Source organism: Halichondria panicea, chromosome 6 (genome assembly GCF_963675165.1).
Source record: "Halichondria panicea chromosome 6, odHalPani1.1, whole genome shotgun sequence".
In the NCBI taxonomy this organism is placed as follows: Eukaryota; Metazoa; Porifera; class Demospongiae; order Suberitida; family Halichondriidae; genus Halichondria; species Halichondria panicea.
This window is the reverse complement of record NC_087382.1, coordinates 7,106,399-7,131,812: the sequence shown is the minus strand read 5'-3', so window position 1 is coordinate 7,131,812 and position 25,414 is coordinate 7,106,399. Positions and strand designations below refer to the sequence as shown.

Genomic DNA, 25,414 nt, shown 5'->3' with positions numbered 1-25,414 from the left:
AAATTTCTGCTGATTTGGCTCATTCGCAAAGGTTTTTCACCAGCAAAATATTCTAGTAATGATTATGATATATATATACATGTGTACAACATGTAGGCCTGTAAAAGAGGTATACATGTATTGTGTTGAAGTCTACCACTTCGAAAATTCTGGGCACATCACTTATGAGGGGTGATTACCGCCAAAAAATTAGCAATGAAAAGGTAGAGGTGCATATGTAGCCAGGTACGAGGCTAATGCAAGGTACCGTATAGCGGGTTATTTTCGTATGGTAGAAGAAAATTAATGCAGTGGCCTATATAATTATATATGGCACATTGCACTGTGGTGAGAGTGGTTCTGTATACCGTATATAGCCGGTAATCTTCAGGGGACAAAATATGATTTGTGTGGATAAATATTTTCGTGGTTGCTGATTGCATTGCAGGTAAAAGGTTAGTCAAGGCCAGGTCGCTTCATTTGTGGTCAAATCGAGCTCCAACCACAAAAACTACGAATTTTGTCCCCGGAAATTACCAGCTAAATGTATAATAATTATGGTATAAAAATTATGGCATATACAGAAAGTTGACCTTAATGGAGAAATGGTACCACCTAATTGACCTTATTATAAGGTCACTAATAGCATTGCAAACTTGTCTAGCTTGCAAACTACTCCTAGCCTAGTTTTAGTGTCAATAAGCTTTTGCTATTTTTATTTTCAGGGTTTCAAGTTTTGTTTTCGCCAATAATAAAAAAATTATTATTGCTCACTAGCAGAAATGCAAGCCTCGAGACCAGCTTTCCATTGACTTGAGTCAAGCCGCTCAATTTATGCTCATGGCCAGCATGCATGCATGCAGTGGCAGCACTGCCTGAGCAAAATTATAAAGTTCACAACAAAAGTTTTGAGAAATCCGATTAGTGATCTATAATTATGTAGCTAATTAAGGTCAAGTGGTTCCTCCCTATGATGAAGATCACCTTTGGCAAAACTTCATTGTTTTTACCTATGCTGACACTCACTCTCAAGTGCAACATATAATTATGTGGTTGCTATGGTAGTGATGCAACATGCCATATACAGAGCACTGGATTGCTTTGATCTGCCCACTCACTGGGCAACAAGATGCACTGTCTCAAGAAACACTAGTAATTTAAGGTGACTACAGAAATAAGTAAGAAAGTTTAAAGGTGTAACTCATGCATTCCTGTTCTTTGGGGGAATAACACGAATAATCAAAACGCTATCAGATTTACAATGTCATGCAAACACGAATGGGAGGATCCTGCAATTAAGAGACAAACAAATCAACTATTTCAATAGGGTTGTCTTCACCACCACTCGGAGAATTAGCACATATTCTCAACTCAATGTCATCATCGGTTGGACGGGTAAGCTTTCTACAGAACCACGGCAGATTATTGAACTGACAACACATACTAGTGGCACCACAGCCCTTGCCATCCCATAAGGGATCATTAACGTAGAATGTTGTAGGAGTGGCTAAACCTCTACTGCCAGTAGCACAAAAGTAGTTACCATTAATGAACGGTGGGATCTGTAAAATATAACGATCATCAGACCTGATGCAGGGGCACAAGAGGTCTGTATTTGTATGCGCTTTGTCATGAGCACTAACAAAAGACCATATGTGTTGCCGGGGCTGTCCGTGAAGCTTATCCCGTGCAAATATGGCTCATCAATAGTAGTAAACTGTGTATCAAACGCTGCTGTTCTCCCGAATTGATAGCCAATCACTTGGCCACAAACACGGGAATACTGAATTCCATATGTACGAAATGTTGTTGATGCACAGTAATCTGCATCTGAGAGGCTAAAAGGACGTCCACAGGTCCGCAATGGGGCTGTATCTCTAGTCAATTCACGTAAATTTGTTGGGCATTGCTGAGTTTGATTCGTCATATCAACATTTGCTACTCTCATCCATGTACCACAGTTACAACTGCAGCCATCGTGATCGGTATCACAGTAAACCAACACAGGATTACCAGTTGTGTTTTGAACCCAATATTTCTTTGAAGGACTGTCGCGAGAAAAATCTCCACAAGAAATAGCTGGATGCTCGAAAGAGCCAAGCATAGGCATTTGAATAGTAGGCATCGTTTCAACATCGATAGCATCGGTAGTGGTATTTATTTGTTGGGTAGTTGCAGGTGCATGCTCTATTAAACCAGTGATGGTTTGCTCCAAGATTTGTACTCGTTGGCTTGAATTTTGTAATTGAGATTGTAGCATTTGTATCTGCTGTTGCTGGTTAGAGTGAAGAAACACAAATACAACACTAATTGCAATCACAGCAAAAACTAACCGAACAACTGACAAGCAAGCACACAGAGTGATTCTTTTTCTGCAAACTATTGGACTGCTAGCAAGGACTTTTACATGATCTTCTGATTTCACTACAGTCTTGTCGTTAGTACAAACGTATGAGGGATTTGATGAATTCTCGATTTTAGTATATATTTCCCCATGAGGGTGCTGGTCAGTATTGTTGCGATTAATATTGTCTACCATTTCATACAGTTCCACTGAGGTTGGGTGATTACTCATACTCATACTTGACACTTGGTTCACAAACTTATCAAAGCTACTAATGGTTAGCTATATACTTAATTCTCAGCATGTGTGAAAGCAGAATATAATATACACAAGAGAATACTGTTATCATTGGTGCGGTTCTTCAATACGTACATACATACGTACACACAGAAGTATCATTTTTCAAGAAGTATACTCAGCACGACACCCACGTAAAATCACGTTTACTATGAAAGCAGTCGATATATCTGGTATCAATATTTCACAGAGACTTAGTGCATGCACACTGGCAACAGGTACGTATCTATAAACATATACTACATGTTGTTATAAAAATCATGGAGCTTTTTCACACATTCAATCATAGATAAGATGATCTATGGATAGGCCTTGCCCTCAACATTTTACCTAGTCCCCAAGTCTCATGCATTGTATATACCTATTAGTCTTACCAATGTCTTAAATTATTACCCATTAGTCTCAATGAAAATCATCAACTAGAATTATACTGCAACATCACAGACGCTTCTACATAATCTTCCAAGAAACTATAATAATTATTATGGAGAAAGAAATCTTAGAAAAGAGTTAAACTGATCTAGCTGTTTTGTTCTAGTAGTACTACTATAGCACCTTCCGTACGTATTATACTCAGTATTAGCATTATACTCATGCTATTGAGGCTATAGTGCTTCTATAAAATCATACTTTCTACCAACATTTGGTAAAAATTGCCTAAAGGCTATAATTTTTTACCTACATGTATGTAATATGTATTTAATAGCTGTTAGCCATGAATATAATGCTCATGATTATCAATGTCCAATTTATAAATAGTTGTGGTCAGTTATATTGCAGTAACTTGTGAGGGAGGATGATCAACTGGCACATTGTAGTATATATTCGCAAGTACATCAAATGAAGGCATTAGTAATAATTGATGGCAACGAGGGATCCATTCGTTTGGGAGAACTTTCCTCCAATTTTACTTGACGGTGTGAAGTGTAAAATGTGCCCACCATATCTCTGAAGAAGCATTCCACATCCCACATCTTCAGTTGTGGAAGCTCTTGAATGCTTGATATCTCCTCAGTGCAAGTGAGAGAGATCTTTATAGCAGTTCACTCCTAGATCCTGTGTACCCATGGTTAGGCTCTTGAATCAGCCGCCCTTCTCAAGGTAGGAAGGGCGGCTAATTTACGAGACTGGCGCATGCAATTAATTAACACAACGGCAATTAGAGACATGATTAGCAAAGGTTAAGTGCTTCGCGCCTCCTCGGCCTCTGGCTTCTTTCGGCTAAAACGGTACAACGCACGTGGTGTTTTTTCACTGGCATGGCTAACAGTCCTGACACAAGACTCAAGGTACACAAAAATGGCAATGACATAACTATTAAAATTAATCTATTCAGCTTCGGGTTCGCTATACCCAACATCCTCCTGCACAGTTTCTTGAGGAATTCAAGAAATTTGTTGCTTTGCACCCTGGCGTCATTCTCGACGAAATAGATTCTGCCCCATCTGAGGAAGTGGATCAAGGTACCGTAATACGGTATAAGCTCTATTTAAGGTGCCACATAAAATATTTTCGCTGGTGTAGGTGGCTGTATTCAGAGGTGGAAAATTAGTTTTGAGCGTGTCTTAGTCGGGGGGGCAGACCTTTTCTCAGAGGGGGGAGGAGGAAGAGAGAAAGCTCTTGCAGCACTAGTGTGCTCTTGGAATGTCAATTAGGGAGGAGACTGTGATATATTGGACGTTATGGAAGGAGTAGATGTAGCAATGCTCTCATTTCATTGGCTGTATCCAAATTCCACGGAGGCAATACTCGCATTTCATTGGGTTAAAAATCACATGACATAGGATATGCATTTCATTGGGTTAAAAATCACATAACATAGGATATGCATTTCATTGGGTTAAAAATCACATGACATAGGATCATTGGCTCTGGCCACATTCCGCTAGAGCACACGGAAATGCTGCAAGAACCTAATCCTAGCTAGCTCTAGATTTTGCCCCTGAGCTATTAGGTTTGGGGGCACTAGGTGTGTCTTTAGAGGGCTGCCTTTTAATTGGAGATAAAAAACAGCTTTTCCAACCTCTAAAACGGCTACCTTTACCAGCGTGTTTATTTACGACGTAAGGCCACACCAAAGTTAATCATGGATTTTCCGAGTCATATTTTTGTAGAATGCCCAAAAAAATAAACCAATTAGTGGTTCAGGTCAGAGGTCAGAATAGCCATGTAATTGTTTTTTGAGATTAAAAGTCCGTGAAACATAAGATCAATTTTGGTGTAGCCTAACAATGAAAAGTGAATATTACATCAAGCAATTAACTACCATCAGGGTCAGATGGGTGCAAGGCATCAGGTGGCGAGGTTCCCCCTCCAACAAAGAAACCGAAGAGAGGTAACTCTAATAGTATCATCTGATACGGATGGCAGTTAATTAATTATACAGGTGTTTCCCGAGTGAAGCACATAGGGCCAGGGGGTGAAGCCGGTCCTTCAAGGCCTAAGAAAGGTGAATGTCTCCCTCCATAATTATGTACATGCGAAAAAATCGATGGTTACTTTACATAGGTCCTATAGGCTATGATCAGAGTGATCCTCCAGTCCTGGATGGAGAGGGTGCCTGCCCGTATTGCCACCTGTCACCGTGTGTTAGAGCCAGACCACCCAGCTGGCTGATTGGAAGTGCGGCACCTAATTTGGGCAATATGGTAAAACGATACAAATTGTATCGCAAGTACTACACACTACTCGGACATTTGGGGGTGTGGAATCACCCTTTGTACATGGCCTACAAAGCAACGAAGACGAGTGGAAAGGATGTGCTGCCAGACTGTGTATTGACTGTAAGTTCTAACGTCACTATGTAAGTACAAGTAATTACAATCATGTGTACCTTCTCCAGGAGGTGCGTGGACGGTTCCCAAACCCAACAAATGTTCCGTACAGAAGCGTACAACCATCATGTCCTTTTATTGTTTAATTATTTATGGTGATCCACTTACTTTACAGATATTCGTCAAGAACATGTACACCATCATGCATTCTACTGTTGAATTCGTTATTACTTATCACATCATGGCTGAGCTACTTATTAACCAACCAGAGTGTACGAGAGATACTACATAAACGTACCATTAGGAGTTAAGGCTAGAGTCACACCTCGTGTGCACGTGCACGTACTGTACACAGCTAGACAAGTGCATGGTGTAGCATTTCGAGCTAAAAAGTTGACTTTTGGCCTCATCGCTGAGATCAAACGGAAGCAACATTGCCTCTGCAACATTACCTAGTCTACTCTATGCAGAGGGTATATGTTTGAGGCGAGCAAACGAGTTGTGTATTTTTTGTACAAGTAGATCATTAGTTAGCCTCGATTCAAGGCCGATTAAAATCGAGGCTAATCATTAGTTAGCCTCGATCCCAGGCCGATCCGTCTCCAATTGAACGCTAGGTCGCCTCCTCGATTGGAGACAGATCGGCCTGGGATCGAGGCTAGTCCCCTTAGTTAGTCATGCACGTGGTCCGGGTGGTGTATGTATGTATGTCTACCGTGGACCTGCAGGCCGGCATGGACCGGAATGCTTTTGTGACTCATGATCCTTTACCAATTTCTATGTGAGTCAATAACTTTAGCTCGATAAGATATGAATCGAATAGCGACAAAACTAGCGATAAGGAGGATCCTCAGAAACAGCTAACAAGAGGGAAAGGAGGCTTGCTAGACCCAGAGAAAAATACAGGACACACAGGAGCAGCAGGAAGTGAAGGTAACTGACTCGAACGGTTCTGCAGGTGTTTGCCTAACATAAATAAATGTTGTGTAGAAAGTGGCCAAACATTATTAAATGTTCATTACACTTACAGAGACTCCAGAGGCCACACAGGCACGCTTGAAGCAACACATGCAGGCCAAGGCATACAGAGTAAATCCCGATATGCCTCTATTCGAACACTCTGCTGTTCAATCCAAGATGCTGTTTATATCTATATCTGCAGTCATGCCAATAATTATGGAGGCGGGCCACGCCCATCTAGTCATCAACCTGTCACAAGATGTGTAGCCTCGGTCCCAGGCCGATTTTTTTTTAATAAAACCTGGCGTTCAATTGGAGACGGATCGGCCTGGGGTCGAGGCTACAAGATGTGGTGTCATCATAGTCATTTGCACAATATCTTTCAGCGCAGCAGAGTTGGATGCGTCGCTTGCCCCATGGCGCTTGCGTCACCCTAGTAGTGATATAATTATTGATAAATTGAATCTAGTGCATGATCATGGAACAGGAACTTCCTCTACTATCTATGGACAGACTGACTAGAGTAAGACAGACCATAGATAATACAGTAGAACCTCGATTATCCGGACACCTTGGTTCCAGAAGCAGGCCGGATAAGTGAATATGCCGGATAATCGAATAGATAAACCACGCCTTGATCCACCCACTTTATTGATGAACAGCAGTGCCACATGTTGTCTGCGCATGCGCAAAAGAAAAGCAGGCATGTCTCCATGGTAACAGCTGCAACGTGCATGCGCATTTGAGGGACACGCCCATTTTCTGAGTTATGTAATCTGATTAAAAAGAAAACTGCCAAGCCGGATAATCGAGGTTCCGGATAATCGAGGGCCGGATAATCGAGGTTCTACTGTAGAGACATTTCTGTGCTCTATTATCTATGGACAGACAGACCATAGATACTATAAAATACTGGACAGACAGACACAAATATCAACGTTGAAGACTTAGCCTTAGGTAGGGACGGCCGGACAATTAAATCAAACCACCATAGATCCTGATCAACTGTGATCGATCAAACAAGTACACACGTACACGTGCACGTACACAGGCGCTATCCAGAGGAGGTTGGCCACGCGTCATCAATCATGTGACATTCCTAAGGTCTCTGCTCACGTTACCATAGATACCGAATAACTGTAATAAAAAATTTATGGATACTCTTGCTTTGCTGACTTGTAACACCGGACTAGCTGTGTCTGTTGTCTGGCTGGACCAAGATTAGCTAGACTATAGGGTAGAGTATAGTTCAGCAGTGCTGTATGTAGCTTGCATTGTACTGGCTGGCAAGAATCTAGTAAACACTGTATGCACTGATAACTCGCCAGAATAGAGGGGATCGCTGGGGATCGGGTTGGTTAATGAATACTTTATATTCAAAGTAGCCAGAGAGATACATAAAATAATGTTGCCTTCAGTCTCCAATGATCGTGCAACACCAGCTAGAAGTTTACATAGAAAATCCTTGTTAATTTCTGTGCCAGCTCAGCAAAAAAAGTAGTGCACGTGATCGTGTCCAACCTCCTCTGGGCGCTATCCGACCAGACGGGTAATGAGACGACCATGTGGTTGTTGTTTCGAACGTGTTGTTTCCAGTGTCTCACCATTATTATTCGATATCAATAATGTATTGTGTCCAGAAGGGGCTTCGTGTCGAGTTTGAAAAAAACGGTGTTAGGTGGTGGTCCAGAGCTTGCTACCAGACTGTGCAGAGACGCAGGACAAACAATGAAAATGTTGTGAGTGGAAAGTGTGCACATGTGTTTGTACGTATTTTAGATCGCTATACTACTAAGAACTAAGCCAACAAGTTCTACCGTATTCACCCGAATTACCGGGACACAAAAAATAATTACGGCTTGCAGTGTCCCTTGGAATAGAGCAAGAAAAATTACGTTAGAGTTGAAGTGTCCCTTGTATTAGGGTGTCCCGTAGTGATTAGAACGAATATTTCTCCATTTAAGGTACGTACACGGCCTCGATTCCAGGCCGAGGCTAGCTCTGCAGCTGGTTCCATGTCTACAAAGTGGTGTCTTCAACCGTCAGTGACATATTACGGTGCCAGAGAGTAGAATCCAGAGAGTTTCTAAAAGTTTTGAGTCTCTATCGAGCTAACATGCTCTTTTTCGTTAGGGGTTAGGGCCGCCCCCTATAACATAGACTCGTAAATTAGGCCGCCCAACTTTTAGAGGGCGGCTGAAATATGAGACCAGCAGAAGTACAGTAGACGCTACTGCTGAGTCAGCAAAAAAGAAAAGCGCAATTTGGCCTGGAATGTCATTAAAAGGTCATAATTAGTGAAAGTTCAAGTGATGTCCGACCTCCTTTGACATGACATGGTGTAGTCTCGCAAGTCCAGCCCCTTCACTCACTCAGGGTCTGGTAACGGTGGAATTTAATTTAGTATTCACTCTTCAACGCCCACTCTATACTTGGGCGTGGCAGCTTAGCTGCTCAGCCTATCAGCATGCTAATCCATGACATCATGTGGGTGTGATTTTATGATAATTATGAGTGGGTTGATGATGACGTTTAACAAATCTACAATATCTGATTGGCGGCGCCAAGATCCTGGCTCAGGGGACAACTCCACATGCACACTGTTGCCAGACCCTGAGTGAGTGAAGGGGCCCGATCATTCCCACTCTTCGAGTTTCCCCGTGATTATGCTTGCATTGCAGCAAAATAATGTTCATCATGATAATCATGACTGTGTATATTAGTAATAGCTAGTATAGCTTAGTAGCTTTATAATTATGCCTCGGTGCGCATGCGCAAGCGAGGTATACGGTAGTGTGTTTGTGAATAATAATAATAATCATCCCTTTACCAGTATATGACGTACACATTATTGAGGGTGAGGTTTAGATGTTAGTGACAACAAGTTGTAGGTGTACATACTGACAGAATATGCCAAGTGTGTCTGTGTGTAGACTGTTAACAGCTGCTCAAGGATCAATGAAGTGCAAGTAAGAGTTTCTATAGACTTCTAGAGTGTTGCTACTCTACTTAGTAGTTAGGCTCTGCACTAGAACGCTAGCTATTGGTAGGCTGCAAGGCTCTGCTGACTCCATTATTTTGGCATCAATCGTTTTTTAACAACAATTATTGTCAATCATTACCCACTCTTTGAGTTTCCCTGTGATTCTGCAGCAAATTAAAATGTTCATCATGATAATTATAATCAATCGATGTGTGTATAAAAGCTAGCTATAAATTATGTTATTATGTAATATAGCTTTGGCACCTCCACCGAGGCATCAGCAGCCGCGGTGCTTTCATTATTACCGTATAGCGGGTAATTTTCGTGGGGTAAAATATTCGTTATTTTCGTGGGCAAGCTGACCTCCACAAAATTTTATGGCTTATCTGAATGTAGGAATGCCGTGCAGCCACGAGACTAAACAAAATTTTTACTCACAAAAACTACCTTTTCTCGAGTTGAACGAATTTTTTAACCCACGAAACTTACCCGCTATACGGTACGTAGTTTTGACACATCCACCGAGGAGGCATCATATGCAGTACCTGCAGTGCTTTCATTTAGCAACAGTTCTTTGCTCAGTAGATCAAAATTAATAGCAAGCAAACTAATAAATGTAAGATGTCATAATAATCGTCACATAAGAAAGCTATGTCTACGTGTATTCCATACAAATGGTCTACTCATTAGAAAGCTAGATTTAAATGCGACCATCCAGGCTCCAGTTTAGCCACTCCTGATTGTTGCTGCGGTCTAAAACTGTGCGGTGACGTCCCTCAGTAGCTACCAAGATTCCAAGCCAAGTATCAAAACCTATATACATGTCCACCAGTGTCTATGTAGAGCTCCTTTTGCTTCGACGTCAACCAACATCACCACCGCCACGGATAATCTCGAATAGGACCTAAATATAACCTCGCTTCGCTCAATCGGCATTACAGCTGTATATTACGTGAAAACTCGACTGTAATAATAACAGTAGCCGTATGTAAGTACGGTATACCGTATGGTGGGTATATTTCGAGGGTATAAAGTTTCGCAGATTTAATTTTCGCGGAATAGCAGTTTTTCTAAAATGTTCGCGGTACATGCTCTATCAGCGAAAACCACGAACATTTTACCTCGAAATATACCCGCTTTACAGTATATCGGCGTTCTAATACCTTATCAATTGTAGGTAAACGCCCAAAAAGAAGCTATTGGTATTGAGGTGAAGGGGATCCTTTCAAGAAACAACCTGGTCACCATATTTCACTACAATGACTTAAATGCACAAGAATGGAGAAGCCTTCGTCTAAAATTTGATGAGAACAATATCAAAGTCAAAGTTTTTCCTTCTAAGATTGCTTCCAAAGTTTTGTCAACAACTCAATATCACAACTTGGCCTCATTATTTCGAGGTTGCACCGCAGTAGCTACTGAAAAACTCGGTGAGCCGTCAGCCGTCAAAATATTGTTAAAACAAACAAAAAATGAAGATAAACTCATGTTGCTTGGTGGAATGGTGGACCACCAGCTACTTTCTCCCATAAGGCTAGAACAGTACTCAAAGATTCACTCCATGGATGTCTTGAGGCAAGAGATGACGGCTATTCTCTCTCAAGTTCAAGGGAGTGTGAAACAAACTTTGGAAAGTCCCTCACAGCGACTCAGTATGTTGCTTGAACAGTTACCAAACTCAAAGCGAAGTTAATTTGACAGTATATGCACAGGCTGAGTCTTCATTATTAATTTGTGTAGCTCTATTTATGTCATAGTGTGCCATGCAGAGTAACCAAATAATGTCTTAATTTATTTTTGCAGTAACATATATATATATATATTATTTAGGGAGGAAATCGACAAAGGTGTCAAATCTATGACGTGCATATATACGATCAGAGTACTTTTAATTACTCGTTCACCATTACTTGGTGTATGCATATAATACCAGGAGTGCATGATTACTCCTGATAAATTGGAAACATATACAAACGGTGATCTTTTTTAGGAGGGTTGGTTTGTACTCACATTTGTCTATTGTCCATAAGTGGCTGTGTCCACTCCACTGTACTCTAGACAGTAACTAGCCTCCTACGCTGAAGAGAGCAAGTGGGCATGGGGACGAGGCTACACAGTAACAATTGGGTGTACGAGTTGCAACAAACCCCCCCCTTTAATCATTACTAGTTAATGTGGTTATTATAACAAGGGATATATATACATTGTGCAAGGCCTTGCTCATTTCATTTGGTCAATTTTCCTGGCTAGTCTGGGGCCATACCACTCCCTTGCACGTAATCTGGTAGGTGCCAGCTAAGGAGAGGAAGGAGGAGTCTGGCTTGAGACTACAGTTTATGTACATCTGGCACATAAAGGAGCTGAGCTATACTGATAGTCTTAAAGTACGTGTACTTAAAGAGAAGAGCGCATGGCAGCAGGAGCAAGTTTAAACCGTGGTAATCGACCATTCACCAAGATAGACCTCGTATATAGCCTCGTTTCGTTTGGAATACTTATTATTGCACTCTGCATGTATACTGGTATCATAAAATTATAGAATTGCATTGTAATAAACATCTTGTTAAAAAAAATTTGCACTTGTCCATATAACTTCCTGAATCTGATTTCATAACACACGATCCATCATTATAGCTATCAGTTGCTTGAATAGCCGTTAAGTATTGACGAAAGGACATTCCATTAATTCTCTCGCTGACAGTCTCTGATTTTTGTCTCTGGACAAAAAAACAAACATGACGTTATTATGTGAATAATGCAATAAATATATAATCATACATTGCATGCATTGTTTTAAGCTCCCACGCGCCTCAGGTTAACGACAGGAGGGGTTATCCAAAACTCTATTCTACCAAGGACCCCCAAAGAGGGAGGGCAACTATAAGCATACAACTATAAGCATACAGCATCCATTAGAGTGACACGGACTCTTCCTCAATGTACTGAGTGGGAAATAAAGCTAGTATCCTCGTTCCCGGCTTAACTTTTCTCTGCTGTAACGCTAGGTAGAAAAGCGGGCCTGGTACCTATTGCATGGGTGTTAGTGCTCGATCCCAGGCCGCACTTTTTCTGCCTGCATGCTCTGCGCATGCGCTAACCTCACCCCGGTATCTAGGGGCTTTGGATAACAACGTATATGTAAAACAATGACGTCACAACAAATGGAAGTGGATTATGTTATATCGATTATCGTTATACAAAGTAGAGAGGTGGTCGCTCCTGAGAGGTTGCTTTACATTGAAGTCATTGTAGTTTCAATCCGGACCTAACTCTTGGCCGTTATATAACGTGTGGTTGCTCTTTGGAGGTGGTCGTTAATGGATATTAGTAAAATGATACCGTAAACTTATACTCGGAATTCAGTACGTTTTTCTCAATGACTGAGTTCTGTGTGTCTTATGCCCTCTATTGCGTATGATGTACATGTAGCAACAAATACAATACAGAGTTCTCTGCCAATGTTGACTCACTTTATAAAACATAGCTGTAAGAAGTGCGTTACATGTTCCGAGCAGTGAGGTGGTAAGTCTGGTTTGGTTTCCTCTGTGACAATCTTGAACATAGCAGCTGTTGGCTCAAACTCATACCAGGGAGGGTGACATTTTAGCATCTCAACTACTGTCGCCCCCACACTCCTGCATTGTAAACCATAAGATGAAGATACAGCAAAATTATGACTATGAGCACTACACGTACATGTACTGACAACAGGGTTAAGTGTGCATACCAAATGTCAGCTCTGTAGGAGTAAACCTCCCCTTTAATGACCTCAGGGGCCATCCAGTAGGGAGTTCCTTGCACTGACTGAATTCCAGCACGACCACTGCGAATAGTCTGAAAGCAATACACTTTTCAAGTAAAAGCAAAGAGTGTGCATGTAGAACATACATGTACATACAGTCTACAGGAGCCACTTCTACAAGCGGGACCCCATTGAGTAAGTATAGGTTCACTTGTGTACAGTAACCAAACCATAATTTTGCAACAGTAAGCAGTAATTGAGAAGCGAAGAATTAAAACAGTAACTGGGAGACGTACATTTGTATGTCGATCTTACTATCATTCCCATTTTCCACACAAGAGGGATGATATAGATCGATGCAAAATAATATTTATGCTTTATTTATATTTATCACCCTGTGAGAAAATTGTACGACGAATGTACTGTACGTCGAACAATTCTGATAACTATTTTCACCCAGGGTGGTTTAAAGTATGATCGATATTGAATTTCTTTTGATCATACGTATGCGTACATATGATTGCATGATGTACAATGAACATACATCTATTCAGTCAATTGTTGTAGTTTTGTCGAAAGGAAAGTTTCAGAGAGACTAGACGGCATTGATTAACCTGTACATGCACACATGCACGTACATGTATGCATGTGAATGTTAATTATCATGACAATCTCATGTAATTTCAGAAATATACGGCAGCAACATTCATGTTCACGAACAGCGTACCTGTAATCTTTTAGAAGCTCCGAAATCTGCCAGCTTGATATTCCCATTAGAATCTCGTAAAATGTTGGCACCTTTGATATCTCTATGAACTATTTTGTTTTCATGAAGATAAGTAATACCCTCTAATATCTGCCGAGTGTATTTTCTGGTTAAAATTTCATTGAGTGCTCCAGTGTCCCGCAGATGTTGATAAATAGAGCCCTAAATATAATACAAAAACAGCAAATAATAAGTACAATGTATGAGGCATGTTTATGTGTTGATCAAATACATGACATGTAAAACAATTTTCAGCATAGAACAAAAGAAAAACAGTACTGAATTTATAAGCGCATTGACTCCATTGTTACGCTAATCCTAACAATACGGCAATAATTATATATTTAATACATGTAATTAATACGTAGCTTACCCCAGGCATAAACTCCATAAAGATGTAAAGTTTTCCATCAGCTCTCTCTGTACCATCGTAAGTGACTATTCTTTCGTGTCTCAAGTTCTTCAACAATTGCAGTTCTGTCTCAAATGACCTTACTTCCTGCAATAGAGGAATTGGCATGTGTTGATTTCTGTGGACGTGCAAAATAAAATTTCGTTTTTGAGTTATGGCTAGTTTTACTTATAATTATTACTACAAGCTTGGCAGTCTCTGTTCATTAATCAACTTATTAATTAGTTTGCCTCGTACTAGTCTAAGAGAGCTAGCTATTTGGTACATGTAGCTATACAAGAGTGAGCAGAGGACTGCGAGAAACAGCAACCATTTTGTGAACTGACGTTTATGCAAATTCGCACAAAAATATAATAATATTCACCGGCGCACACTTTTACATGTTTAAGATCACTGCAAGACTTCCTGAAAATTCAATCACCAACTCTACTGTTTGAGAGCGAGAATTACGTCCGTGACGCCCTGAGCTCTCCTGACTACACATTTTTTTTCAAATCTTTACTACCATAATTATCATTATACTTTTAAGCAAGCTAAACATGCCCTGAGGCATTGGTGAAGAAGAAACCAAATGTGTGCCGCTGCATGTGCATATAAAATATACATGTACACACCTTTTGCATGTTAAGAGAGTCAGTGGACGGGGCAGCATGGTCAATGTGATTGATATCCACAATCTTTACTGCTAATTCTCGACCTACATTTACAGAAAACAGCGTAATTTTTACAGAGATCTCAATTCCTATTGTGAGAAGATTGGTGTACACATGATTCATTTAACACATACAAACCTGTGTCATTGTCATGGCAGAGGAAGACCTGTCCAAATGCCCCCGAGCCGAGGAGCTTTCCTTTGGACCAATTAGTGGGAGCTGTCACTACAAGGATGAGGCAAGGAAAATAGTGACCACACCACACAGAGAATAGCATCGCCCCAAAAAGTGTCAAAAACTTAATTTGTGACCTAGCAGCTATGATCAACAAAAGTCCAGTACTACCAACCTCTACAGTAATGTGGAGCCATGTGGCAGTACATCGGAACCAAGACTCTAAATGCCAGACTCTCTCCCTGCGCCTATCAGATCACGTGCAGGAGAGAAGTGTGGCTCGAAACTACATGCACATGTGGGTTGGGTTAGAAGCTCACATTACATGCCCTCTCCCGCCTTCGATAGTCGATACGCCCTTGGTATAATTATGCTATGATAATTACTGCTACTGTACGTACTAGATATAGTGCTCAAAACTCACCTTTGCTGGATACATTCAGCCGGGCCAAGTTCTGCAGTGCTAGTTCAGCGTCGTTGAGTCTTGTTGAGCTGTTGCCTCTGCTAAGAACTGTCTCAGCACTGGGAAGGGTCTTTCTGTTGGATCTACTGGTATTCAGACGGTTAGGGTCATTCAGCGGGTAGGTCCTGTACACTGAAGGAACACGTTGCAACTCTGAAAAGTGGTATGTACAGCTAGTACATATACTGTTACAATTAAGTCATGTATATATATATATATAAGCATTAATATAGTGTATTAAAAGTCATACAGTCCCCTCCGTGTTATAATTATTATTTTTATTACACGGTCACATACCTTCGAGGTATGGTTTGGTAAAAGGTCGTCGTGATATAAAATACATAATATAAGCATGAGAATCCTCTGTTTGATGAAATAATTATACAGACACAAACAAGGGCGAAGCCCCGAGGGTGAGTTGCCTGTACATTGCATAAACGCCGATGTCATAGCTACATCTTTTATACGTACAATGACGTGCCTGGCTCTATACGGAATCACTTACTCCCCGAGAATCAAACGTCTACACAATACAAAATGCACAATGTCAACTCTTGGACGTACATGATTTTTGATCAAGAGGAGTTGTTCTGTCAGACAATGACTTTTTCTTCTTCTGCCGTGGAAATGTTCTAGCCATCGGACCGGATAGATGACTGTAGCAATCTAATGCAAAGAGCATGTAGTTTTGCAATTACATTGTACATGTACCACAGACTGGCACTAGCAGCAAGCACATGCATCGTACCACATCTTATACACATAACGTACACTGTACGATACTCACATGCATGTATGTTACATGTACATACCATCATCTTCATAGTCTAGAACATGAGGCTCATTCCTGTGCACAAGCTCACTGCTCAAACTGCAAACAATAAGACAGTGTAAAGAAAGGGAGGACCTCATACATAATTATTATAGATACTTCAGTCATGAAGAATAATCACATGTACATGTGACGAGATACATGTAGCATGATTATGCTCACCTGATGGAATCTGGTGGTGATCTAGAGTCATATGTATACTCGGAGGGTGTGGAGGGCATAGAGCGTAATGAAGGCTCAGGGGAGGAGTGGCTCTGATGGAACGGCTCAGTGACTGTCGGTGGACCACCATCTTCAGTCTCAGGTATAAAAGCGCCACCATCCTAGAAGACGTAAGTGCATGCAACAGTCACGAAAAATACTAACACATACATGTACAGTTAGTAGCACTATGTAAATGTATCATACATACACAATAACAGTTCGTGGTATAAGTAATTTATAATATCATAATTATGCACTATAATTATATAGTATTAGTACATGTAGGTAAGATAATTATGTACAATATGTAAACGATTGTCTGTATGCACATATACACGTACATTGTATATGCAAACATTGTCTAAGAATTAACAGTGTCGCTTGTCAACAACATGTTTGCTGTAGGACAAAAGTGATCCTTGAAATTGCCAAACAAGGAATCCTCACAAAACAAAAGCTGCAGCTATTAAATGTTACTGCTCCTCAACAAAAACTTTCGAGAAAACAGGCCGTGCGGTCAAAGGAAAAGAGGCATAATGATATATGGATTAAATAATTACGTACATGTATCAGTCCATGTGTCCACAATAATTGAAAATAGCCAGCAAACTCACCAAAAAATCCTGCTTTACTCGTGGTGTGTGAGGCTCGGCAATGAACCAAGGAGGCGGTGAAGTACTTCGTAGAGGATCTCCTCCGATATCCCCTGAGGCTCTGGGGAATGTTTGGAACGGGTCAGGACTTGCTCTAACCCCCTCTTGAACCAACTCACTGCCAGAATACGGATCAGACGATGACCTGCATCAAATCGCAACAATAAAATCCGCAAAACCTAAATGATTACTAGTAAATGACACACGACCCTTGCCAGAACACAATAGTTAGATTGCAAAGGGTCAAATTTTCTGCTTGCTTTGGCCTCATTCGCAAAGGTTTTTCACCAGTAAAATATTCTAGTAATACGGTACAGCATACTAAATCCATTTCCTATTCAATTGGACCACGTAACAGTACGTGTAGTTACATAATTATATGCAAGCATAGTACATTGTACTTGACACGGGAACACCTACATTGTACATGTACACTAGCTATCTCTTGACTATAATAATTATCATGTATATCTATCTGTAAATTAAAGATTATGTATACACCAGAGCTACGGAGGTGAGCCTAAAATAGTATATACACAAAAGGTTTTTAATTATATACACTGTATATGTACATGTAGTAGATGTAGTTCTTTAATACATCTTTAATACATTAATACATATATCTGACGCATAAAATTCTGACCAAAATTGCACTGTAGAAGAATGGGAGTTTTTAGAAGTATATATGTGCACTTTTAGCAATACAAATACAAAAATACACCATGTGACAAATAGTGTGATAATATTGAGCAGCTAAATGTAAAAATTTTGTAATTATTATACCTATTGGAAAATCTGTAGTCTCTGGGTGGTAGAAGGTACGGTGTGAGTGCAGGGGAGTCACTATGACTTGAGGACTGTGAGTCTGGTGACTGAGGTGGGGGAGGGGAGGCTGCCGGAGAAAAAGAGGGTGGAGTCTGGTCTTGTGGGGGTGAAGGTGTGTCTAGAGTGAGTACTACCCTCATACTCGTAGCACGTGTTTGAGAGTCAAATATGTCTTGTGCAAAATCAACTTCAGTCTGTGCTGTTAACGGTCGCAGACCTTTAACCTAGAAAAATGCATGGATAGTGTAACATGCACATGCAGTTGTATTGTACATGGATCCTGAATCAGAGGACACATATATATTGTAGATGTACATAATTATATGCAAGTGTACGTGATATTTAATGTGAAGTGTTAGTGCTGCACCTCACTGTTGAAGAAGTACATTGTGTACTTGTGGCCTGGAAAACAGTTCTGAGTTTGCCGGATCAATCCCTCCAAGGTCAGAGGTCGCGGTACAAGAACAATTCTCTTTTCATCTCCTAATTCTAGCTTTACACGAACATCTTTCTACAATTGTAGTAATGGTGCAGCATAATTATTGTAGTACGTGTGCAAGATTGAACACTTTCACAGTGTATTAATTACAACACAGTTTTGCGAGGCAAACAATAATTATTTATGTATGATGTACGTAATTCAACACACAGATAATAGACACATTTTATAATACATTATAGGCAATATAATACCAGCTAGCCTCTTACTCTGTTTGGCCAGAGGAACCGGTTGTGAGAAACAGCTGGCACTGACTTTGGTCGGAATCCCAGCAATAGGTCGCGTTGAATAGATTCATCTAGCTGCTGCTGTTGTGCATCTGCTGTAAAATCAATTACCGTACTTATATTTAAGGTGACACTTTTAAACACCATTACAAAGCCAAAGGTCGTTGAGGACGAAAAATTATGTTGATTTCCTGGTGTGAGTTTTTCCATTTAGAGGGTCGCATCTAATTGGAGGTGCTCTACTATCCTCGATTATAAGCCGCTTAAATTACATGTACATGTACTAAGCGGCCTGGAATCGAGACTATGGTGGTTTTGACCTCTATTTTTAGAATGTGACATAAAAACAATAATTGTTAACACAGCAGTCACTACTTTTAGAGATCAGAGATCGAGAGTGTTGCATATTTGGAGGGTCGCCTTAAATCAAAGGTATCGAATCTACCGTGAGTATTATAAACGAACACATTGTGTCCTTTATTCGTACACACATACAGCCCCACAGTCTGAGATTGTGCGGCAAACATAGCCTAGACTGTTAGACTCAGTAGGCTCACATGACAAGACTGGGGTGAAAAACGATACTTCTAAACTGTGATCTATGTGGAGTATAATTATATACGTACAAATACACTGGAGAGAATCAATAGTCTAATTCTCTCCAGTGTAGACCTAAATCTACACGTCTGCCTAGACATCTACTAGATCACCAGATACAGACTATAGGTTAATCCTTACTGTAAGAGCTTCCTCTCGACATCCCGGGATACTTAGGAATAGGATCCTCAGGCCGGCCAGGACTCTCACTAGATATTAGTTTATATCCCTGTGACTATCACGAGATCACAACATCTATCCAATTACCCAATTAAAGCCCTTTTTCGGATTCAGAGATCAAATTTTATGTCTACTAAATACGTGTACGTACGTACGTACATGTAGGTCCTAGAACAGATTTGAAAATCGAAAGAAGCAGCTGTAAAATGGATGTCATTAATCAATTTGAGGTACATCTATAGCTAGCCTTGATAGTGTTTGATAGTGAGTTCACATGCACGCGCACGCACACGTACACACACACACGTACGTACATACATGTACTTCGAAACATGTCAACCATATATATATATACGTATAATTTTTCTACTAGGATTTACCGACCAAAAAGATGGTGTCCTTTGTCATAGTCTCGCAAGTGTACCTTCATGCTTTCGAGCGCCTTTGTGGTATACAAAATACACATACTTCATCAAAATAAGCCTAGATAAAGTATGGTATGTTGTATACCAGGAAATTTCCCTAGTTGGGCGTGGCCCAACCCTTGACGCTCATGTAGGATTGGGAACCACTGCCATGTCAGAGTTTGTGTCACTGCTGCAGTGCAGAAAATTTGCAGCCCAATCAGATTGCAGCGTTCAAGTGCTGAAGGCGTGGCTCATTAAAGAATGAGCCAGTAAGTATAGTAATTCTCTCAGTCAAAAATCAAAATTCAACGGCATGCAGTAAGTAGACAAGCCAGCTTGATCCAGGAACACGCCAAGTCAAGTTTGAGCTAGTGGCATGCAAAATTGACTTTTGCAGTAGCATTCTAACTGAGCTTTGCAATTAATAGCCACACCCAAGTACTGGTTGCAAAAAAAATTGTGCGTCACAATAATTATAGAGTGTAAGATGTTTGGTAGCTACAAAAGTGAGAAGAGAGCTGCGAAGCTTCAGTAGCAGAAGCAGCAGCGACTGAACTTTGCCCCTTTTTTCTCTCGTCATGTGCATGCGTGCTGCACCCCATGTATGTATACCTGCACCATTAGTTTTTTGCACCACAGGTGTTTGATGTTTTAACATCTTGTCTTTTCGAGGTTGTTAGAAATAATTATGTCACAAAACATGGTTAATTGTCTCTGCATGGTCTTTTATAACAAGTAACTGCTCCCCCCCCGAAACATCTTAGTCTTTTGTTCGATAAGTAATCTCAGTTCTCAGTATGAGCTACAAGTAATGATTATGTACTATATTGCACACGTAATGGGTTAGCAATAATACAAATAAATACAGATTGTTTCTAGAAGTACATGTATTCGGACTCTATATTAAAGCTTATATACTTTAACTCATTAACCTATAAGTTACATATACATTTTTAGTACTCCCCCAAGCTGTACATAACTATAATATAGTTACATCTTGTGTTGCCTATAATTTAGCTACGTTAATTGTAATGATATAATAATTGTGCAGAAACTCAAGCAAGAAAATTTTGAAGCAGCTGTTAAAGGCCTCTTACAAGATGTGTCAGCAGTAAATTCTCTGAGGAACTGTCTCCGTTCTCAAGTTAAATTGGAGAATGTGAGCATGATTTGATCTGTATTGTTTTTTTAATCTTCTTTATTACGATTGCCTCGTGTCCGTACCAGATCACACTGTTTGAATGGCTCTTCAATTGCATTCAACTTAGAGAAAAGAGTAGCGATTTGTTTCGCTTTATACTGCAATTCTTACCTGATCTGCTCCTTGTCTATCTTCATGCTGTCTATGAGAGCAACGTCAAGGTTCGACAAACAAGTATTATGTTTGTGTATGGCAATAATTATTGTGATGAGCTTATTTAAATACAAACGTGAATAGTGGACCTATTGAGAAAAAGCTTAGCTCTTATAATAATGTCCCAAGGACTAGGTTAGGTCTCTATGAATAAAAGTCAATATAATTTTATAGTACATGAAAAGTGTTGTTATATGCCTCAGTGCGCATGCGCAAGCAAGGTAGTGTGTGTGTGTGTTTTCTTGGATTGTAATTCGTGGATTTGCAAAATAATGCTTGGTTCATTTCCCACTCATTGAGTTTCCCTACATGTGCAGCAAAATTAATGCAAAAATGTTCTCATGATAGCATGTGTGTATTAGCTGGTATTACATGTATAGTAGCTTTATGATATTTGGCACATCCACCGAGGCATCAACCACCCGCATTGCTTTCTCATTTTTTATGATTAACCAGAAATTGCTTTTTTAATCCGTTGAATGCCAGAAGTAATGAACAACAATTATAGCTGAAGGCAATGTCTGAGACACCTTTGCTGGGACTCCTCATGGAGATTGAGAAAAATAAGCCACCACTCATCCAGGTGCCCACTCTGGCTAAGCCTTCCATGTATCACAAGGTTCGTATCAAAAAGCACAGGAGGTAATTTGGAGGGATGCATACTTACATGTAGTAGTTAACTGTGACTCCCGGCAGCCTGGTCATTGGACTACATGTAGTACCAAGAGTTCATTAGGTACATGTAACGGTTACGCATGTAAATGCACCATGTTGTAAATGATTTGTCTCTTGTCGCAGGCTACTGTGCAGCCTCCTCAGTCTGGTTTGACTGAGGCTAACCTTTTGAGACATAATCAGGCGGACTATGCTCCTACAAGACCTACCTTTGCTAACAAAATCATTACCGTCAACAACAGGTGTGTGATTTGTGATTCCCGGTAGTACTCGACATCTACATGTAATCTAGCATCGAATCTATACTGTCATCGCGGGCGGTCCAACTTAAAATTGTATCCAGTTAATTATCATACAGTAGAACCTCGATTATCCGGCCCTCCATTATCCGGAACCTTGATTATCCGGCTTGGCAGTTTTCTTTTTATCAGATTAAATTCAGAAAATGGGCGTGTCCCTAAAATGCGCATGCGCGTTGCAGCTGTTACCATGGAGACATGCCTGCTTATCTTCTGCGCATGCGCAGACAACCATGTGGCACTGCTGTTTATCAATAAAGTGGGTGGATCAAGGCGTGGTTTATCTATTCGATTATCCGGCATATTCACTTATCCGGCCTGCTTCTGGAACCAAGGTGTCCGGATAATCGAGGTTCTACTGTATTTGCGTCGTGGTTGTGTAAAATAATATTGATTTTCACATTTGCACAGATTACTTTTCTTGTCGACTGTGATGAATGTATTTGCTGACCATATCACTACCTTGTGTCACGAGTCAAGAGTAGCCTTCTGTGAGGCTTGCGTAATGTAAGACTACACTGTACTATTACTATGAGCTTTAATTACTTATTATAAATAAAATTTATAGTGTACTCTATTTCACCGGTCTAGAATCGGTATGCAGGGAATGGGCACGGTTTTCTTGAGCGAATTGAATGGAATTTCTGCCAATTTGAGTCTAGAAGAACTTTACTCATTGAGGAGATATTCTGTCAGCGACTCACTAATAACCAGTCTGTTGAGGGGATTAAGAATGTGTCTGTGAGTAAATAATTTATGTGGTGTACATGCAATGCATACATGACGTACACAATCTCATTGATAATATCGTATTCTACCGAGATTGCTCCATCCTAATTGCATGCTATGCAGCAGCTATTGGTGGGATGGCTTAATTAATCAAACGGTCGAAATTATGTTTACCCAGGTTTTGCTTCAAATTACGCCCACTTACTACCTATGAGAAAATAAGTCCGTTCTGAGGAATGCCAGCGCTTCAAATACAATGAATGCATCGGCTTACATGACAGTTAATGCATGTGTAAAGTAGCTACAGGTATGTAGAAAAGCATACAAGTCGACTCAATAGTCTGCATCAGAGAAGGTTGTTCCTTGTCTCTATACAGACTGTTTGAGTCAGCATCAGAGATTCAGAGAAACTAGCTAGACGTCCTTGTCTCTTATACTGGTGATATAATTATTAATTATTACCGTATAGCGGGTAATTTTCGTGGGGTGAAAATTTTTTATTTTCGTGGGCAAGCTGACCTCCATGAAATTTTAACGTAGGCGTGGCTTACCGGAACGTATAAATGCAGTGCAGGCCACGAGACTAAACAAAATGTTTACTCACGAAAACCACAGGTTTCCAAATTTGTTACTCCACTAAAATTACCCGCTATACGGTAGTAGTCTCAATTATTGGAGAGACTAATAATCTAGCTTCTTCACGAACTAGCCGTTTACAAATGACTTTCTTTTTTTGACAACTGCTCACTAACAAAATTGGCATCACTTCATTGTTTGAACTGCAGGACTTTTCACTCAAAAGTGGGAGTGGGCGTAATCTCGGTATAATACGGTACATGCATATTGTATGTTCCAATTGGTACGTGTCATTACGTTCCTGATAATTTTGCAGATTCCAAAGCTGCCACCCTGTTGCAATGGATGCACTCCGTGTCTTAAAACTACGAGCTGAATATGAATTGCTCACTGTCGCAATACAGGTATTGTGCAGACCTGTGTATTGGAGATTATGTGTTGTCTAAGTATAGCAGGTATTTTTGGCGTATGAGACATTTAGTATAATAATTTGATTGATGGCAATGCCTTAAATATCATCCCATCTCATCATGATCACATTGGTAATAATTATGCAATCCCTACCTAGATTTGCTAAATTACCAAATGCCCCTCTGCGCCAAATATTCCCGCTGTACGGCATATAATAATTACATTGTATATATGAAAGTCATGTACATTTTGTATGTCTTTTTGACATTAATGTTTTTTGTAGACAAGCCATGCTTTGTCTAGACTTGCTGAAGGTGTGAAGTCGATGGAAGTCCCACTAGACATATCCAAACAATCTTCTTACTATGGAGAAGGTAGGCGTACATAACAAACACTTCGTATATTCATGCCAAATACCGTACCGTATAATCTGGTTAGTAAGCGCATGCGCCTATAGGGAAAAGAGCAGGCCTCTATGCACCTATTATAGAGATTAACCACGCCCACGACATTTCAATGAAGCAAATCTCATTAGCTAGCTCAATCGTTTGTCTGCAAGAGGTCTGTAGTCATATCTGACAGCAGTAACACAACTACTGGTAGTGAAAGATACTTAACATCTATAAAGAAGTGCAGAGAACTGTGCAGAAAACCATGTCCCAGGCTCTTGGTCTGCTAACCAATATGCGCCTATTAGTTGATGTGTGCTTATTAGCGCGAATTTTTGACGCACTTAAATTTCGTGGAATGGCTTTTAAAAGCGTTTCTTTGAATAATGTGTGGACCGGCCGGTTGACTGCTTACTGGAGCCACGCGCTTTTAATCTTTGCACGTTATAGCTACTGTAATTTAATTTTCGAAGGATTACTTAACCCACGATAACGGCGAAAATTAAGCCCCTCGAAACTTTCGCGCTATACATTAATTTTGTGATTGTCTCTTTTCCATAATTATGTACATGTAGGTAGCTCGAAGTTTGAGAAAGATTCAGCAGAGGTCCACATTGTGTTGAACAGTCATGTCCTACACTGTAAGCTGCTTAACTCAACAAACCCTAGTGAACAACTTAAGATCACCAGATCTACTGATGTATGATCAGTAATACGTACCGCAGAACATGTACTTGTGACGTATAGCAATACATTAATATCGTAGTCCTCCATTAAGCAGGTATCTTATGTTTTACTTCAGTTTGTTCAAATTTCATGTATAATTATGCTTGCGAGAGCAAGGCTTGAAGTCCACCCCATGCTTACTTAATACTAATTTTCTGGTTTTTAAGTTTAATTGTTTGTTCTATGATTATGTACATTATTTAGATACTGTTACTCTATGTACAAAAGGCGAAGCCCTAACTGTTGTTGTAGGTAAAGAACCGATGCTTGTAAATGGAATGGAC

The 25,414-nt window shown here is 40.2% G+C and overlaps 3 protein-coding genes and 1 long non-coding RNA gene across 6 annotated transcripts; 3 read left to right on the top strand and 1 right to left on the bottom strand.

Moving 5' to 3' along the window:
• Window positions 1-3,768: 3,768 nt before the first annotated feature.
• Window positions 3,769-5,659, top strand: LOC135337855 (uncharacterized). 2 transcript variants are annotated; one of them, XM_064533862.1, is made up of 6 exons: window positions 3,769-3,909; window positions 3,957-4,083; window positions 4,893-4,955; window positions 5,007-5,069; window positions 5,138-5,403; window positions 5,463-5,659. In XM_064533862.1, the coding sequence occupies exons 1-6, from the start codon at window positions 3,880-3,882 to the stop codon at window positions 5,538-5,540; spliced, it is 627 nt and encodes a 208-aa protein (XP_064389932.1). In that variant the 5' UTR covers window positions 3,769-3,879; the 3' UTR covers window positions 5,541-5,659. The 2 variants fall into 2 exon arrangements, with proteins under 2 accessions (XP_064389932.1, XP_064389931.1); XM_064533861.1 differs by having other exon boundaries at window positions 5,129-5,403.
• A 405-nt stretch (window positions 5,660-6,064) lies between these two features.
• Window positions 6,065-6,650, top strand: LOC135337862 (uncharacterized). The gene is made up of 2 exons (XR_010395335.1): window positions 6,065-6,327; window positions 6,425-6,650. It is a non-coding gene; the product is annotated as an uncharacterized LOC135337862 (long non-coding RNA).
• Window positions 6,651-11,817: 5,167 nt separating this feature from the next.
• LOC135337827 (mitogen-activated protein kinase kinase kinase 3-like) lies at window positions 11,818-19,652 on the bottom strand. Of its 2 annotated transcripts, none has more exons than XM_064533822.1 (16): window positions 19,526-19,652; window positions 18,770-18,882; window positions 18,429-18,572; window positions 18,020-18,285; window positions 17,198-17,381; window positions 16,542-16,702; window positions 16,360-16,418; window positions 16,112-16,213; window positions 15,509-15,679; window positions 15,049-15,135; window positions 14,872-14,954; window positions 14,219-14,344; window positions 13,807-14,007; window positions 13,065-13,171; window positions 12,808-12,972; window positions 11,818-12,054 (listed from the first exon to the last, which is right to left on the bottom strand). In XM_064533822.1, the coding sequence occupies exons 1-16, from the start codon at window positions 19,545-19,547 to the stop codon at window positions 11,994-11,996; spliced, it is 2,052 nt and encodes a 683-aa protein (XP_064389892.1). In that variant the 5' UTR covers window positions 19,548-19,652; the 3' UTR covers window positions 11,818-11,993. The 2 variants fall into 2 exon arrangements, with proteins under 2 accessions (XP_064389892.1, XP_064389893.1); XM_064533823.1 differs by having other exon boundaries at window positions 18,770-18,879; window positions 19,526-19,634.
• Window positions 19,650-25,254, top strand: LOC135337847 (hyccin-like). The gene is made up of 10 exons (XM_064533851.1): window positions 19,650-19,794; window positions 21,023-21,130; window positions 21,199-21,333; window positions 21,834-21,944; window positions 22,124-22,242; window positions 22,711-22,806; window positions 22,891-23,040; window positions 23,921-24,008; window positions 24,299-24,389; window positions 24,980-25,254. Exons 1-10 carry the CDS (start codon window positions 19,771-19,773, stop codon window positions 25,108-25,110), a joined length of 1,053 nt encoding a protein of 350 aa, XP_064389921.1. The 5' UTR covers window positions 19,650-19,770; the 3' UTR covers window positions 25,111-25,254.
• The last annotated feature ends 160 nt before the right edge of the window (window positions 25,255-25,414 follow it).